This window comes from Zeus faber, assembly GCF_960531495.2.
Source record: "Zeus faber genome assembly, chromosome: 7".
NCBI lineage: Eukaryota > Metazoa > Chordata > Actinopteri > Zeiformes > Zeidae > Zeus > Zeus faber.
The window spans coordinates 22098033-22114304 of NC_137203.1; the positions used below are offsets into that span (position 1 = coordinate 22098033).

Genomic DNA, 16272 nt, shown 5'->3' on the forward strand with positions numbered 1-16272 from the left:
CCCTCCAACACACTGTCCTGCATGACCTTGGGATATACTAAGCTAGCAAGTCATACCTTTGTGCTCAAAATATACAGAACACGCGCACAGAGATGCCGGCGCCTACATACACGCCTGATAGGATCCACTTCATCCATACAAACAACCTTTACTACCCTCCAACCCCACCAACCCCCTCCACCCCCCTACCAATCCCAGTACCTCTGGCCCTCAGTCTCTTTGCTGGGTCTGGCCTCTTGGAGACAAGCTTTGTTGCTGCCCCAGTCATCTGAAAGGGCTTTCAATGGAGCAGCAATAGGAAATCAATACCAACTCCAATGAATCAGCACTTTGGGTTCAGTCTGCCGGGCCGCTGTGCGACACTCTGCCTCCTCCCATTGCCCTGTCTGCCCCCGCCCATATCTCCTTTGTCCTTTTCCCTCTCAATCCAGTGTCTGGCACCAAGTGGAGAGCTTTGAGGACACACACACATACACACACACACACACACACACACACACACACACACACACACACACACACACACACACACACACACACACACACACACATACGCTTACACACACACACACACACACACACACATACTGTCCTGAGGAGATTAGCCACACTGGCAATTGTTATTTCCCTGGGCGTTGTTCGTCTATGATGCCCAGATGATGGTTTAGCTCATTCATTGGCCTTTCTCTTCTCCAGCCAAAGGAGCGTAGAGAGGTGTAGTTGTATCACTTGTTACCGATGTGTCAAGCTTCCTCCATGCATTGTAAGATTGACAGTGGGGAAGGGCTGCACATCTGCCTGACTGTTACCCAGTGAGAGGGGATGCTACCATCTAGTGGTGTAAATATTTTTTTTATTCCTCATCTGCTTGTATTTTACTCATTAGGCTACGTAGTCTGCCCCTATGGCCCTAATCAGAGTTGATTGTCTTGACTTTGGTGTATGAACTAGCTAAGACCCTGTAAAATTCCTGACTGTGGCTATGGCTTGTTCTTTTCAGCTCTACCGGGCATCTGCGCTGTTCGAGACCATACGCCACGAGGCCCAGCACAGCACTGACTACAAACTGTCTCTATTCGATCTGCAAACCTCGTGTTACCAGGCTCTCCAGAGGGTCCTTGTCAGCCTAGGTATGTCCATTTACTCAATCCCTTCTACAAACCGGTTGTATTAGATCATATTGTGCTGCATTTAGAATCAAGGTCAAACATCAGTCATTTTTATTTTGATGCTTGGCTTAATACTTCCCGCCTCCTTAGGACACCACGACGAGGCTCTGGCTGTGGCGGAGCGAGGTCGGACGCGAGCCTTCGCCGACCTGCTGGTGGAGCGGCAGACGGGCCAGCAGGACTCGGACCCTTACACCCCGGTGACGGTGGAGCACATCCTTGACACGGTTAACAGCCAGCGGGCCCTGGTGCTCTACTTCTCCATGGCCGCCGGATACCTGTACAGCTGGCTGCTGGCTCCGGGAGCAGGTAAAGGTCTGAGGATTGTTCCCCTCGAGGGCACGGGGGACACAAGTCTGTTCATTTGAACAAATTCAGAAATGTTTTGTCCCCGCTTCGAGTGTGAGATGTCTAGAGGCGGTGTCTTACATTTGAACCGCGGGGTTAAGAATGCCACCTTTAACGCAGAGTGGCAGTGCCACCTGCCACCTCATTGTTGGGTGTGTCCCCCGCCTCGCGCTCCCCTCCAGGCGTCTGCCAGAGTGCCGTGCTAATTGAGTGCGACAGAGCCAAACAGCGCCTGCAACATCTTCACACGTGCCAACAGGAAACCTGCTTGAGTAGCTACACAAAAAGAGGCCATTAATCTCCCTCTGCGCTGTCTCTTATCCCCCAATTCATTCAATCCTTCATTCCTTATTCATTTTTTATTCTATTCTTTCTTTCTGTCGCTTTTCCATTTGTCTTTATCGCGTTATTTTTTTTTTTCATCCATGCTTTGCCATATCATTTTCTGCTTGTGTTATTTTCTGCTTGAATATTCCATGCAATTGCTGCAGCAGCTCCCCACTTTTTTTGTTGAGTTTCATTTTTTTCCGCTATTCCATTAGTTTAGTCTCGTTCGGATAAGTTTGTGTGTCGTTTTAAGTTTTATCCAAACCGAACCAAACTACAACAATTGCCGACTGAGCAAAAGTTACATTTTTATCTTATCTTTTGCTGAGAGACCCACAATGCGGATGCTCAGATTCACAGAGAAGCTTTGAAACATCGTTTTGACCAAAGAGAATAGGAAAAAAGAGGCCCAACAATCCTTCTTGTCACACTGTGTAGTCAGTGTACTCTGCCCTGTAAGCAGTATAAATGAGAGCCCCGGCCCATGTCCTCCACCCCCCCAGGCCTGATCATTTGATCAAAACCTCGCTCCGAGGCAGCCAGATGAACATGACCTCCACCATCCCCACTTAGCCTCAGTCATATGGATGGCAGGAATACTGCAGGGGCCACAGAGATCTTCAAAGAGCTTGAATCTCACCCCAGGCTAAGAGGAAGCCACTTGCTGGCTAATGGCCTGTCTGTCTCTTCCTGGCATTCCATGGCATCCAGCTGGCGTGTCAACAGGACCTTCTCCAAAAAGAGCACACACTGTAAGGGAACAAGGAGTGCTCGATCTCACCCAGATCAGAAACCCACAACGTTACTGCATGGGTGGCCATTCAAATTGAAATGAACACACACTACAGTCATTTGGTAGACATGGCAGATCCAAGCGCACAGAAACACACTGCAGACAAGAATACATAAACTGGCACATCAATGACAAATAAATAAATCTTGCTGTACAGCTCAAAAATGCATCACAGCACAAACACATGCACGTACACACATTCTGCAGCCCATTCATCCGTGTTGTCACCGTACCCCCTGCCCCCCGCTGGTCTCTGCCTCCAAATCTCAGCGGAGCTCCCATGGCGGGCAGCAGATGGCACCGGCAGCCTACTCTTATCTTTTATTGAACACTATTTGTTTTATTCATTTCCCTCCACAGATGTGCTACTACAGAGCAACATAACTCAGTTTTCGACGCGAAATGTACCCATATGCTCGGCAGTAGTAAGCCAATAATGTGAACTAGTAGGGTAAGCTGTTTGTCGTTTTTAACCACTAAGCTCTAATATCGCCCATTCATTATAATTTATCTCTCCTCAGGAATCCTGAAGTTCCACGAGGTGTACCTGGGTGAGGGGGGGTCCGATGCGGGGTCAGAGTTCCAGGAGGGAGGGAGCGGGGCCCTGGCCTGCGGCTCGTCACTGGAGCAGCACATTGCCAGCGCCCGCGAAGCCCTGGGAGTAGAGTCCTATTACAGCAGGTGAGAATACAAATGGACCTGAAACCAAACATTTTAAAACGCCATGGCCGTGTCATTCTATCATGTAAAAAGCAATGCATTGGTGTGTGTGTGTGTGTGTGTGTGTGTGTGTGTGTGTGTGTGTGTGTGTGTGTGTGTGTGTGTGTGTGTGTGTGTGTGTGTGTGTGTGTGTGTTATTCTGCCCTACTGCACCCTATGATGGCTGGACTTCAGTCGCTACCTGCCTAAACTGCCCACCTCTTTCCCTTATTGAGAGCAAATGAGACGGAATAATGGCCTTCTCCATGCTCCAGACCGCCGGCCAGACAAATAGTGAGCATGACCAAAGAATTGGGTAGAGAGAAGTTGGGAGGAGAAAACAGAGTGGGAAACGGTTGGTGGGGTGCTGACGGGGTCAAAAGTCTTAAGAGCGCAGAGGTGGAGGTTCGAGAATTTAAAGAAATAAAAAATACTGCACCAACACAGCCAGGGTCCAGGGGGATCCTTCAGGAGGGGATGCGGAGGCAAAGAGGGATATTGACGTGGGAGAAACCTCCGGGTGGATGCCCGGCACTTCCACGCCAAATGGGTCGTCTCTAGATGGTGCTTTGATGCACTGTGCCCAGCTGGTCCGCACAGCACCGTCCAGCCGACCCGCCCCCAACCTCCTGCCCCATTACCAGCTCATTTACCGCTCCAACGGGAGGAAACGCACACACTGCCGCGCCCGGATGGCCACAATATGGCACCGCTTGCTTTTTACCCCAGCCCCCAGCCCCCCCGTTTGTTGGCTCCACGTCAGGGTGAGAGGAGAGAACGAGCAAGAGGAAGGAGAAAGGAGACGGATGGAGGGATTATGAACGTGTGATAGACTTCACGCCGCCTTCTCCTTCTGTTGTATCGTCATATTCTGCCTGCTTCAATCCGCTCGAGTCGGTCCCGCAAAGTAAGAAAGAGAGAGAGTGTGTGTTTCGGGGGCGGAGGGTCCCAGAGGAGAGAAACACACTGTTAGTTAAAGAAAAGCAATGTGAGAGAGAGAGAGTTCACACCAGAGTTTCCTGCAGAGTACGTGAGTTCACACTCTGCTCCACACTGCTGTGGGAGTGAAGTGCTGACACAGGAGTTTGTCGGAAGTGGTGGTGGTGATGTCGGGGAGGAGCGGGGTACGGAGAGTGTACGTAAGGATGGAGGTGGTGGTAGAGGGAGAGTGGGGGTGGGCGGTGACTTGATCAGCATCAGCAGCATTGTAATGAGAGGATTAGGCTGCGCTCGTTGGGCCAAGCCTGGGAAATTAAGCCGTGTGTGTGTGTGTGTGTATTGTATGTGTACTATATTTAGCATTTATTCACCTCCCCCCTATTTCTTTCTTTCTTCCTCTTTTCTCCCCATTTCTCTCCGCAGAGGCTGCTCCAGCAGCGAGACGGAGAGCGAGGCCGGGGATTTGCTGGACCAGCAGTTCGAGGAGCTCAACAACAAGCTGAACTCGGTGACGGATCCCACGGGCTTCCTGCGCATGGTGTCCAGAAACAATCTCTTCAACAGGTGGGGGTGGGAGGGCTGTTGCCAGGCACCTGTGTCCCCGTGCATGACGCATTATTAAGAGGCAGCCTCTGAAACTACTTTGCCCCAGTTTTTCTATTTAACAGCAAAGATTAAAAAATGAAGGGGAGAAAAAAAAAAAAAAAAAAAAAAAAGGAATCTGCTTGGGTAAGGAGCTTCGCCGGCATTGTGGCTTTTCTCTATTGTTTAGCCGCCGTGCGATTCCTCCTTATTAAATCGACTGAGGAGAGCCAAGCTGCTAAAGCCCTTATCAGCCGCCTACTCCGATAGTGCCTGCGGTGTGTGTGTGCGTGTGTGTTCCTGTTTAAGCATGGGCCTAAACAAACGACACTGTGGGTGTTGACTTTTGACTGGCATGTGCACATCTGTTTGCGGTGCACATTCTACGATTGGGCCGTTGTTGTCAACTCACTTTACTATTCCATGCAAAGGGTGTGTTTGCCTTCCTCTGATTGGTAATGCATAATGGGTTTCTGTGTGTGTGTGTGTGTGTGTGTGTGTGTGTGTGTGTGTGTGTGTGTGTGTGTGTGTGTGTGTGTGTGTGTGTGTGTGTGTGTGTGTGTGTGTGTGTGGGTCATATTTCCTTGTCCTCGTCCACAGTTGAGCTGTTCTTTGATGAGGGGGTAATTTCATCTTTAATTGCGTCTCGGTGCTCATTAAGCCTCTTTAATGGGCTGCCGGTAATAATCCGCTCATTCTTTTGAGCCTCCAAAAAGACTATCTGAATTACAGCGCTCCTCCGCGTCAAGGAGTCCGCCGTCTATCACGCCGCAAAAAAGCGGGCGAAAACGGTGAAGAAGGCTCATTGTTGTTCAGACCCATACATCTCGGGCTTTGATATCCAGATGAAAAAAGAAATCTGCCTTTCAAGCGCACCCCTTTTATTTCTCTCTCCTTATCATTTCATCCTTTCTTCCCTCTCCTGTCATGCAAGATGTAGACTGTAAGTGGTGAGGGAGGTTGCGAGACTCCCATAACAATCGATGGAATTCACTTATTCTATTGATGATAGAAAGTGTTTCAAAACAACACACATAATTATCAAATTTTTAACCAAAAGGACGAGAGAAAGTGGATTTGGATGTTTGAAGATAGCATCTGCTTTTTCCTTGTGTGGTATTGTCGTGCCTGCCCTGCCTTGAACACGGTGATCCGTGGTTGCTTTCGGAGAATACTAGTGTTGCCGTAGGAAGCTGACAGTTACTTCCCCGGCGTACTTCCACTGAATAACAAAATCCCATTGAAAGCCGAAATGAAAGGCAAACCGTTCAAAAAGTCTTTACATCAAAGGATAACGTGGGCGTCCTCGGCGGCGCATGACGTCACATAGAAGAACGGCTGCGGCCGAAGACCGTGCTCGTGATTGCATCATTGTACGGTGTAGTGCAGCTCGGTCACTATTGCGTTTGCGTCTTTTCCTCCTCTGTTCTTCGGCTCGAAGCGTGCCGCCGCTCCTCGCCGACACTGTACTTCCCTTCCCTTTGTCCACTTTATTCACTGCACGCTTGACACACACCTTAGTCCTCCCTTGTCTCCCCATTGTCCCCTCTCAGGTGTAATGTCAGTGGTAACAAATGAGTATTTGCTTTCCCATGGCGGCCCACGCCAAGACCTGGGGGGAGTGGAGGGGAGCCAGCGGCAGGGGGATTGGATAGATGTTTGTAGTCCAGGGGAAGAGGCCTGGACATGAAACTCTGGCTAGTGTAGTAGACGTGTGTGTGTGTGTGTGTGTGTGTGTGTGTGTGTGTGTGTGTGTGTGTGTGTGTGTGTGTGTGTGTGTGTGTGTGTGGCCGACATTAGAATGGATGTTGAGGTGCAGTGTACCTCCGCCCAAACAGGAAGCTGTCACTGTCGTGTTACACGACAGTGTGGGGGGACATTAGCATACTGTTTGGCTGCTGCCCAAGAAGAATTGCTGACTTTGACTTAGAGTTTGGAACCTTGGCAATAGATGGAGGGTCCCCTTTACGATCACACTCTCCTTTAGCGTCAAGTCAGATATTCTCTAATGGTGTTGTGGACAGTACTTTTATGTTGGGACACCAAGGAGTGGGCAGTTCTCTCTCTCTCTCTCTCTCTCTCTCTCGCTCACTGATAGCTGTGAGATACCAACAGCTTTGCCACAGATTGCCATGGTGCTCTATTGCCATCTAGTGGACTTTTTTTGCAACTTGACATATTGTTACCACGTTGGTCGAATCCTTTTTGGGATTCCTCGACACGGCACGAAAGAAGTCACAAAAGCGAAGGAGAAACACTGCTTGCCGCCTGCCTCTCTTAATATGCATCTCTGGGTCTGTGTTTAACTCAGCCCTGACAGTGAGCGTGCCCGGAGGAGGCAGAGGAGCCTCCATGATTGAGTGTGTTGAATCTCCCCCTTCTGCCGCAGTATCATACCCAGACCACGCAACCCACAGGATCCACTGTGGCTGAGTCTGCATTTTGCAAAAAGCCATGTCTGACGCAACACTATGCAGCAAACTACATACGGACCTCGCCAACCACATTACCAGCGCTGTTGCAAAGCCCATTACCAGCAGCATGAGGGTTCAGTGACGGTTTGATTCACATGAATTATACATCCTGTCATTCCCCCCAATGTTTTCCTATTTAATTTGTTTCTGGTTGCAGCCCTCAACTGTATCAATTATCCCAGACATACTGTCGAAAGTTAGTGCTTGGAACAAAAGTTTTTCACTTATTTATTCCTTATTTGCCATATTTGTTTTGCATAAAAACGCAGGCAATAATATTTTTAGGGCCGTGTTGAATATATACGGCAGCATTGGAACTTCTAAAAAGTGTTAATTGAGCAATGGAAGTAAATTGTAATGCAGGGAAGTCTATATGCATAATGTTTCCATTCAGCAGTCTGCTCTATAAAAACAAAACAACAAATGTACTACTCTCAGGCCAGACATCCACAGAGCTTCAGCAAAATGAACCCTTTCTGTTGCACGATCTGAAGATAATAAATCGTATCAAAAATAATATCTTATGGAGAGGTAATTGTATCTGTAGTCGATGGGCTGATAATAAGGTTTGTTCTGCATTAACAACCTTAATAATTGTAGCTTGATGTTTGCTATTTATAAACTTTGCAGCTGCAGATCGATTCGGTGTCGAGCTTGTTGTAACCCCCATCAAGGAAATCATCAGGAAATTAGAAAAAATACAGATTCAGCAGTTTTAACTTCAATGACATAATCATGACACAATCTTTGATATGTCACATAACCTAATATTATTTTTTTATCAGCTTGTATTTCAAGACATAGAGTAGTAAATTATGCTTTATTGTGTGTTGTGCTTTTGTAGGAGCTGCCAGAGTATGACCAGCCTGTTCAGCAACACCATGTCCCCGGCTAAAGATGGCTGCTCGTCCCTGTCCCGGCGCTCCAGCAACCTGGGAAAGCCTCCACTACGGGCCCTTTATGACTTACTGATCGCACCTATGGAGGGGGTGAGCTCTGCCTAAGAGAATGCCAACATCTGCGTGTTATTGACAGTGTGTTCACTATACAACTGAATATTATGCGTTTGTTTATCTTCATCCTGAATCCGTTATCTTTGCAGGGTTTAATGCATTCCAGCGGGCCTGTGGGCAGACACAGGCAGCTCGTGTTGGTGCTGGAAGGGGAACTGTACCTCATCCCCTTTGCCTTGCTCAAGGGTAGCTCATCGAACGAGTACCTGTACGAGCGCTTTAGCCTCATCGCTGTGCCCTCCATCCAAGGCCTTGGATCAAACTCTAAGGTTGATCTTTCAAGTCCTATATGAATCTGTATTTAATGGCATTTTATCTGTGTTAATATTTTAACCGGCCTGTTCTTTTCTGCTGCGTCTCCAGGCTCACGCTCGACGTGCCGGTCCGGCTCCGTGCGGCGGCGTCTCTATGGCAGCGGTGGTGGGGAACCCGCGCCTGCCGTCCCCCGTGATGGACCGCTGGTTGTGGGGCCCCATGCCCTCGGCGGAGGAAGAGGCCCAGATGGTGGCTGAGCTGCTGGGCTGTCAGCCCCTGGCCGGCTCTGTCGCCACCAAGGAGAGAGTTATGAGCGCCCTCACCCAGGCCGAGTGCGCCCACTTTGCCACCCACATTTCATGGAAACTTGCCGCCCTCGTGCTCACCCCAAACCCTGAAGGGGTTACCGGCGGGGCGGGGGCCACTGTCGGGGTGGGAACGGTGAGGAGAGGTAGCGGGAGGAGGGGTAGCGGGGGCCGAGGAAGAAAGGGCTCATTTGGAAGCAACTACACCATCCCAGAGTCGCTCCACACGCAGGATGAAGGCAGCGACGTGGAGAGTATCTGCGACAGTCCACCCCTGCAGGAGTTCCTGCTCACGGCCGCAGACATATTAGATCTGAGGCTGCCCATCAAGCTAGTGGTGCTGGGGTGAGTGGACTGAGCGGATAGGTTTCCTTTAACAATTTTTCTTACCTTTTCCTTTCTTTCTTTCTTTCCTTCCTATATCTTGTTGCATTTGAACTATGAAACACCCTGCTTATCTGCAGACGTCTCTTTGTGTGTGTGTCTTTGTGAGTGCAGGTCGTACCAGGAGTCGAGCAGCAAGGTGACTGCTGACGGTGTGGTGGGGTTGACCAGGGCTTTCCTGGCAGCCGGGGCTCAGTGTGTCCTGGTGTCCTTGTGGCCCGTCCCCGTGGCAGCCTCTAAGGTCTTTGTGCATGCTTTCTACACTGCCCTGCTCAACGGAACCAAAGCCAGCGCCGCGTTGGCAGACGCCATGAAGACCGTCCAGAGCAGCAAACAGTACTCACACCCCTCCAACTGGGCAGGTTAGAGATGCCGCCATTCACCTTTGCCTGTTATTGACTGACTACATTTCCCATGATGGTTTTTAATTTCAATGTATTTAATTTCTTGCGGGTTCTTTCCAGGGTATATGTTGATTGGCAATGATGTGAAGCTAAATAGTCCCTCATCATTGATTGGCCAGGCTCTGGCTGAGATTCTGCAATATCCAGATCGCGCACGGGATGCCCTCAGAGTTTTACTCCACCTGGTTAGTGAGCATAGGCACTTACACACTCATCCCACACCTGCACTCTGGCACAAAAAAAGTCATGTGCGGATTGAAAGAGACATAAAAATGATCCCCAGAAATCTTCGGCTTCCCGCAGGTCGAAAAGTCTCTTCAAAGGATCCAGAACGGCCAGCGCAACTCCATGTACACCTCCCAGCAGAGTGTGGAGAACAAGGTGGGGGGCGTCCCGGGCTGGCAGGCCCTGCTGACGGCCGTTGGCTTCCGTCTTGACTCTGCGGGCACTGGGCTCCCTGCGGCGGTCTTTTTCCCCACAGCAGATCCAGGAGACAGGCTCCAGCAGTGTAGCACCACGCTACAGTCTTTACTTGGTATGTGCTGAAGGCAAAATCTGTGTCGCTTCTAAATGTAATGCAGCACCTGCCTCATATTCTGATATATTCCTCCAGTATTCCAGGTTATCAGTCACCTGTCTCATGGCTTGTTGTGTTATGAACATGCCTTTGTGTATGAATAATGACATTTTTCCTTTGATGGCGTCCCTCAGGTCTACCGCCCCCGGCTCTCCAGGCTTTGTGCAAACTCATCACAGCTTCAGAGGCAGGCGAGCAGCTCATCAACCGGGTAGGTTCCAGCCTTCCCCTCGTATACACCACCACATTCGAAAAAGTCAATCAACGTCGACGCATGGGCGCCGGAATAGTGGGAACACCAGAATTTTTTTCTATGTTTTTTAGCGAGAACATCTATGTCAGGTATAACGGTAACAGAACGTTTGCGATAACGTCTAAGGCCTATCGCTATTGTTTGTGGCCACACAATCCCTGTGTGTTGCTCACTCATCTCCGCCGCCGCCAATTTGCGCCCGCGTGGAATAAAATACATTCTGTTTTGTTTTTTTTTTGCTTTATTTAGAGGAATGGGACGCACGATCGATCAGCCATGATCGCTCCCGGACCCCCTCCCATGTCTTCATTGCGCCTAGAGAGGGAGACAGGGCGCAAATTGCATCCCGATTGCTCCCTCATAGGACACACACACTATTCAAGATGCGGGGCTATTCATAAAACATTTGGGGCCGAAGCCCTGAAATACCACTGTCTACCGCTACAGGTAGATTGGGTCTGTGCCTGCCGTGACTTGACGTCTAGAAGCACCATGGCTAATTAGAATTTTTTTTTTTTTTTACCAATGAAATACCATATATTTATTTGACACCGCTTTCAGCCAATAATTTGTTAGACCACAAGTCTTAATGGAATGTACACATAGCCTTTTTTATATTATTGTTTATTATTCATTTATTTGTTTTTTAATTTATTTATTATATACGTCATATAAAGTATAAAATAGGGATGATCTCAAAAGGAGGACAAATGAGCCTCCAGCTCAAGGCTGCGCCGTTAGACAGACTCAGTGTTTCAATACCATACCGTCTGACCTAAAACAGGACAGATAGCCACCCTATTCCGAACACACTGTCCTAACAAAGACAATGCAATTTATTTTACATGTATTTTATTTTGTTCCATTTCCTTATGAAAGGTTTCCTTAAAGAAATATAGCACCATGCCTAATGGGGACACTTCCTTACCACCCCCGTAGTGTCCCACCGTGGTACAATCCGGCACCCACGCGCTCACGTGTCACGTTAATGCATATATAAGGCAATTCACATCATTTGTTTTTAATGTAGGTGTTGTGCCATGAAGTCCAAAGTAGAACACATCCGTAGCATCAGCACAAAACCTTGTTACACCAAGTGTAGCCGCACGCCACAATGCACAGGAAACTAAAGCTGCAATCTGCATTGAAAAGCTGCAGCAAAGCCCAGCCGGTGGTTGTGAAAGCTCAGAATCAAAGCCACAATCCCAGTGCTGTTTTCCTGCTCTGAAGCTTGTGAAAACAAGAGAATTGTCTTTTCCTCTGTTGAGATTTTCATGTTCATATGCCAAACACGTGGTCATCACATGTCCAGATTTGTATTTATCCAATCAGCAGTAAAATATACAGTTTTTGCTATTCAACAGAAATGACATGAAACATCTTGAACTTAAAAAAATGGAAATGTTCACTGGAAATCCAGACTCACTCAAGTCCTGACTCCAGACACGTTTAGGTTGCTGTATTATTATTTGTCGATGTTTCCTTTCCTGTTGACCTGAACCCTTTTACTCTTTGTGAATGGCCCCTGTGCATGCAATTAAAAATATATATTTCTATATATTCTTTCTCCCCTGTCCCTAACCCGCGGTCTAAAGGCTGTTAAAAATATGGTGGGAATGGTAAGTGCGCCTTGACCTACCTGCACTCGTTCATGCCATTCTACCCCATCCCAACCCTCTCACCACCTTTTGTACGTTATGCTTGAAGCTGTGCATCACCATCCTCCTGCCTCCTCAGTCAGGAATTGCATGCAATGCCACAGCAGTCTAGGCTTGAAGTTTCATACTCTCCCAGCATCTTCAATCATTCATACAACATAGCTGTAAATATAGTCCGTTCTAAAACCTTTGTCGACAAGTGTTTCTCTGTTAGGTTCCACACTTAAGAGTGCTTAAAGATTATGAGCTGTTTGTTGATTCATGAGCCTGGCTCATTTCAGGTCAGAGGACATTTCCACTATCATAGTGGGGGGGGTAAAATAGTGTTGTTAACAGTTAAGTTGGTTTTCACAAAAACGTCTGTGTTTTCTGTAATCCCACAACAAAACAAGCAAGTGTGGCCCTTGAATAGATGGACACGTGTAAAGTCCTTCACAGCAGGGTAGAAAGATTTGTATTAAACCAAAGGACTTAAAGCACTGCTTACCATTAACATCCCTTTTCAACCGAAAATCGGATCAACTTAAAAATAAGGCCAAAGGTCAGTGTTGTCTCTTGTTCCCAACAGGGTTGGGTTGTCAGGGTTTTAGTACATAATAGGATCTAAAAGAGGAAAAAAACATTTTCAGTGTTAATTGTTTCACAGGGCGCTTGCACACAACGGTCAAACACTGTTTTGTTCTCCATTTACTCATTGCCAGATTCTCTCACTCTTTCCTCTCGTGTCTCCTTTTCTCTGCTCTCGCTCCTCTTCAGCTCCACCAGGTGCTAGTCCAGCTCCAGACAGGAGAGAAGGAGCAGGATTTCTCCCTGCTGCCTATTCAGGTGTCGATTAGCGTTCAGCTTTGGAGACTGCCTGGATGCCATGAATTTCTGGCTGCCCTAGGTGAGAAAAATGTCATTGATTTCAACCAGTGACCAGCGTGTTGAAGTGATGATAGTGATTCAGCACGTGGACACACGCAGCTTTGGTGATGGTCATGAGATGTCATCTTTTTATCTGCAGGGTTTGACCTGTGTGAAGTAGGCCAAGAAGAGGTAGTGCTCAAGACAGGCAAGCTCGCCAACCGTCGCACCTTGCACTTTGCTCTCCAGTCTCTGCTCGCGCTGTTTGGTAAGTCTTATTTCTGTTGCAAAGAAAATGGAAACGCGTTAGCCAATGTCCTTTTTTTTCCCCCCAGTAACACCCTTTGTCTGGTGCTGAATTATTCCGATGATGAACACAACTCAGTGTTATTTTCCATTGTTGGTTTTCCTTCATTACATTTTCCCCCAACCGTGTTTTATTCTTTGTCAGACTCCACAGAACTGCCCAAGCGCCTGAGTCTCGACAGCTCATCTTCCCTCGAGTCTCTGGCTTCGGCCCAGTCCGTCTCCAATCCCCTGCCTATGGGATATCCCAGCCTTCCTTTCTCTCCACCATGCCTGGACAATCTGGCATCAGACGCCATCTCTGTCTATAGCCTCAGCTCTGTGGCTTCCTCAATGAGCTTTGCTTCCAAGTCAGATTGCGATTTCCTCAGCCATCGCCAACGCAGCGGGGCCACAGCGCACTACTCTGCCCACAAGCATCATAATGTTCCACGCAGCCGCTCCTCTCCTCATGGGGCAGCGGCTGCAGCAGCAAGTGCCCGCGGCGAGGAGGAGGAATATGAGGGGTTTTCCATTATTAGCAGTGAGCCTCTAGGGAGCCACTGTGATTCTCTGCCTCTCCCACCAGGCCACAGCCAGCGGCACCACCGTGGAGGCAGGGGCGTTCCGGGCAGCTCCTGCTCTGGGGCAGGGAGAGGCTATGCTGTATCAGTATCATCCAGGGGTAGCGTAAGTACCCCCACCTCTCCTGTAAAAACTTGCCTGGTACCCAGCCCTAACTCGCCCTTCCAGAAAGTGGGTAAGGTCAGCAGCTCGGACACGGGGGAATCGGATCAGTCCAGTACTGAGACGGACAGCACCGTCAAGTCCCAGGAGGAGAAGACCGTGCCTCTGGATCCTCAAGAGCTGGCCCAGAAGATTCTGGAGGAGACTCAGAGCCACCTACGGGCAGTGGGAAGCCTCCAACGAGTCGGGCCAGAAGGAGGGATAAGTGGAAGCACCTCAGCTCGGAGTAGTGCCTTTCGCTCCTCGGAGACCAGCGCATTCAGCCGTCCAAGCAGCAGCGCCAGTGGTCGAGCCCAGTCCTCCCCGAGGCCCAAACCTCCCTCCCGCTCCTCGTCCCTGCAGAAGATTAGCTCTGGCTACAACAGCCCCGCAGTCTCTGAGTCTTCCCAAAAGGAGGGCAGCCATCCCTCGCCAACGCTAGACAGCCATGCACAGTTCAAGTTGAAATATCCCAGCTCCCCATACAGTGGCCATATCTCCCGCTCTCCCATTAACATGTCCCCCAGTTCTGGTCACCAATCCCCGTCTGGTAGTGCTCCGTCCCCCGCCCTGTCATACTCCTCCACCGGTTCTACCTGCTCCACTTCGGCTGATGTTCCAGACCTCGACCGGCTAAGGAGAGGGGTCATTGACGAGAAGGTCCAAGCTATCCACAATCTGAAGACCTTTTGGGCCAATGCTGCAGCCCAACAGCAGCAGCAGCAGCAGCATCATCTGGGACCTGTGAAGGGAGTTCATGGAGCTCCTGGACCGCTGGCCACTGCAAATAGGGATGTGTTGAGCCTTCTAAACCTCTCCCCCCGGCACTGCTCCCCTAGCGACACCCAAGACAGCCTGGAGCTGCGAGAGCTGGGGTTGCAGTCACTGGATAGGGCTAGCAAGAACTCTTCCAATGGACACCACTGCTCAAACCCCAGAAAAGTGGCCCCTTCGCCCACTATTTCCACTAGCAGCAGTCCTGGTGCTCGCTCTATCAGACTACCTGCCGGTAATGGATACAGGTTCCTATCACCGGGCAGATTTTTCCCTTCCTCTAAATGCTGAGACACTTTAAATGGTCCTGTACTTTTCCAATTATTTACTGTCCTGTCTGGTGGAGGATTAGGGCACTTTTGAGGACCGTTACTGGTCTACCAAACTTGATCGACAGTGAAGAGATTTGATTTGTCGATGAGTGTGATCCTCAAAGGCACATGAATGCTTTAGAGAGTGTCTTGTCATTGTGCCCATAACACTGTAAATGGCAATGAGAAATACTCAACGACCTGATACTGTGTTTGTGTGTAACTGTGTGTCAGGTAAATGTAAATGCCAGTTGGTATTTTCCCAAAACCCTTGCTGTTTGTGTGGGCCAAGATGCAACAGCTGCAACTGATTTCCTCCATTCTTTTTTGTTTTTAAATATTATGGTTATTGTTATGTTTGTTATTGTTATTAATATTATAATTATTATGTTTTGTAAATTAATTCCAGTGTTTCACAATCAGTATTAAGCGTTTTTATATTATTAAGTGAACCAAGCTGTACCATGTAAAAATGGATAGAGTGAAAAAAAGATTTAATATTTTTTATTGAAATCAAAAAGGCATTTTGCCTGATTTCTTTGTGAATTGAGTGTCTGCTCTGAAGCATGGATTCTCTTGCTATTAAATGTTAATCACCATGTATGACTTTTTAGCCCATGATTTTTTGAGATTCAACATGGAACTTTCATGACAACCATCTGTCATGTATCAGTAAACTGTTTCAATAAAAAACAAATCATGTTTGTTTTCTTGGTTTCTTGTTGGCCTCCTTATTTGAAAGCATGCAACTGAATTGGTAGAATAAATGATCCTAAACATTTTGAAAAATTACTTCCACGTCGCAACTATTTTCAACCAAATTCAGTGGCGCGTTACAGTCAAGAATCAGAAAAAGGGATGAATATATGCAATGATATGCAACGGAAATCTATAGGAGAAAGACATTCCATTATTCCAGGTGAGTACTGTGCTGCATTCAAGTCATCAACTTTTGAGCTTTAACAACCTGTGGAAGCATTCGCACCTTTGATATTGTTTCTATCATTATTAACAATGTCTAGACATATGTCAGCCACATCTTTCTAGAGTCTACTGGAAGACATCAGAGAACAGCAGAGATGAACTGTTGTGTCCTTGAGCAAGACACTTAGCCCCTAATTGCTCCTGATGGCTGCGTCCATCGGTGTTT

The 16272-nt window shown here is 48.3% G+C and overlaps 1 protein-coding gene across 1 annotated transcript in view; it reads left to right on the plus strand.

Annotated features, from left to right (window-relative positions):
• The window catches only part of LOC307233053 (tetratricopeptide repeat protein 28-like), a gene marked incomplete at its 5' end in the record, with an annotated part of 185711 nt that extends 169881 nt beyond the window's left edge, over window positions 1-15830 (plus strand). Inside the window, 14 exons of the mRNA XM_080004265.1 lie at window positions 1001-1130; window positions 1260-1478; window positions 3159-3318; window positions 4699-4839; window positions 8176-8320; window positions 8434-8613; window positions 8708-9249; window positions 9403-9650; window positions 9753-9877; window positions 9996-10227; window positions 10404-10480; window positions 12937-13066; window positions 13187-13294; window positions 13478-15830. Coding sequence (XP_079860391.1) covers window positions 1001-1130; window positions 1260-1478; window positions 3159-3318; window positions 4699-4839; window positions 8176-8320; window positions 8434-8613; window positions 8708-9249; window positions 9403-9650; window positions 9753-9877; window positions 9996-10227; window positions 10404-10480; window positions 12937-13066; window positions 13187-13294; window positions 13478-15102 — 4062 coding nt within the window. The 3' untranslated portion in view covers window positions 15103-15830. The remainder of the gene's footprint in view (window positions 1-1000; window positions 1131-1259; window positions 1479-3158; window positions 3319-4698; window positions 4840-8175; window positions 8321-8433; window positions 8614-8707; window positions 9250-9402; window positions 9651-9752; window positions 9878-9995; window positions 10228-10403; window positions 10481-12936; window positions 13067-13186; window positions 13295-13477) is intronic.
• Between the last annotated feature and the right edge of the window lie 442 nt (window positions 15831-16272).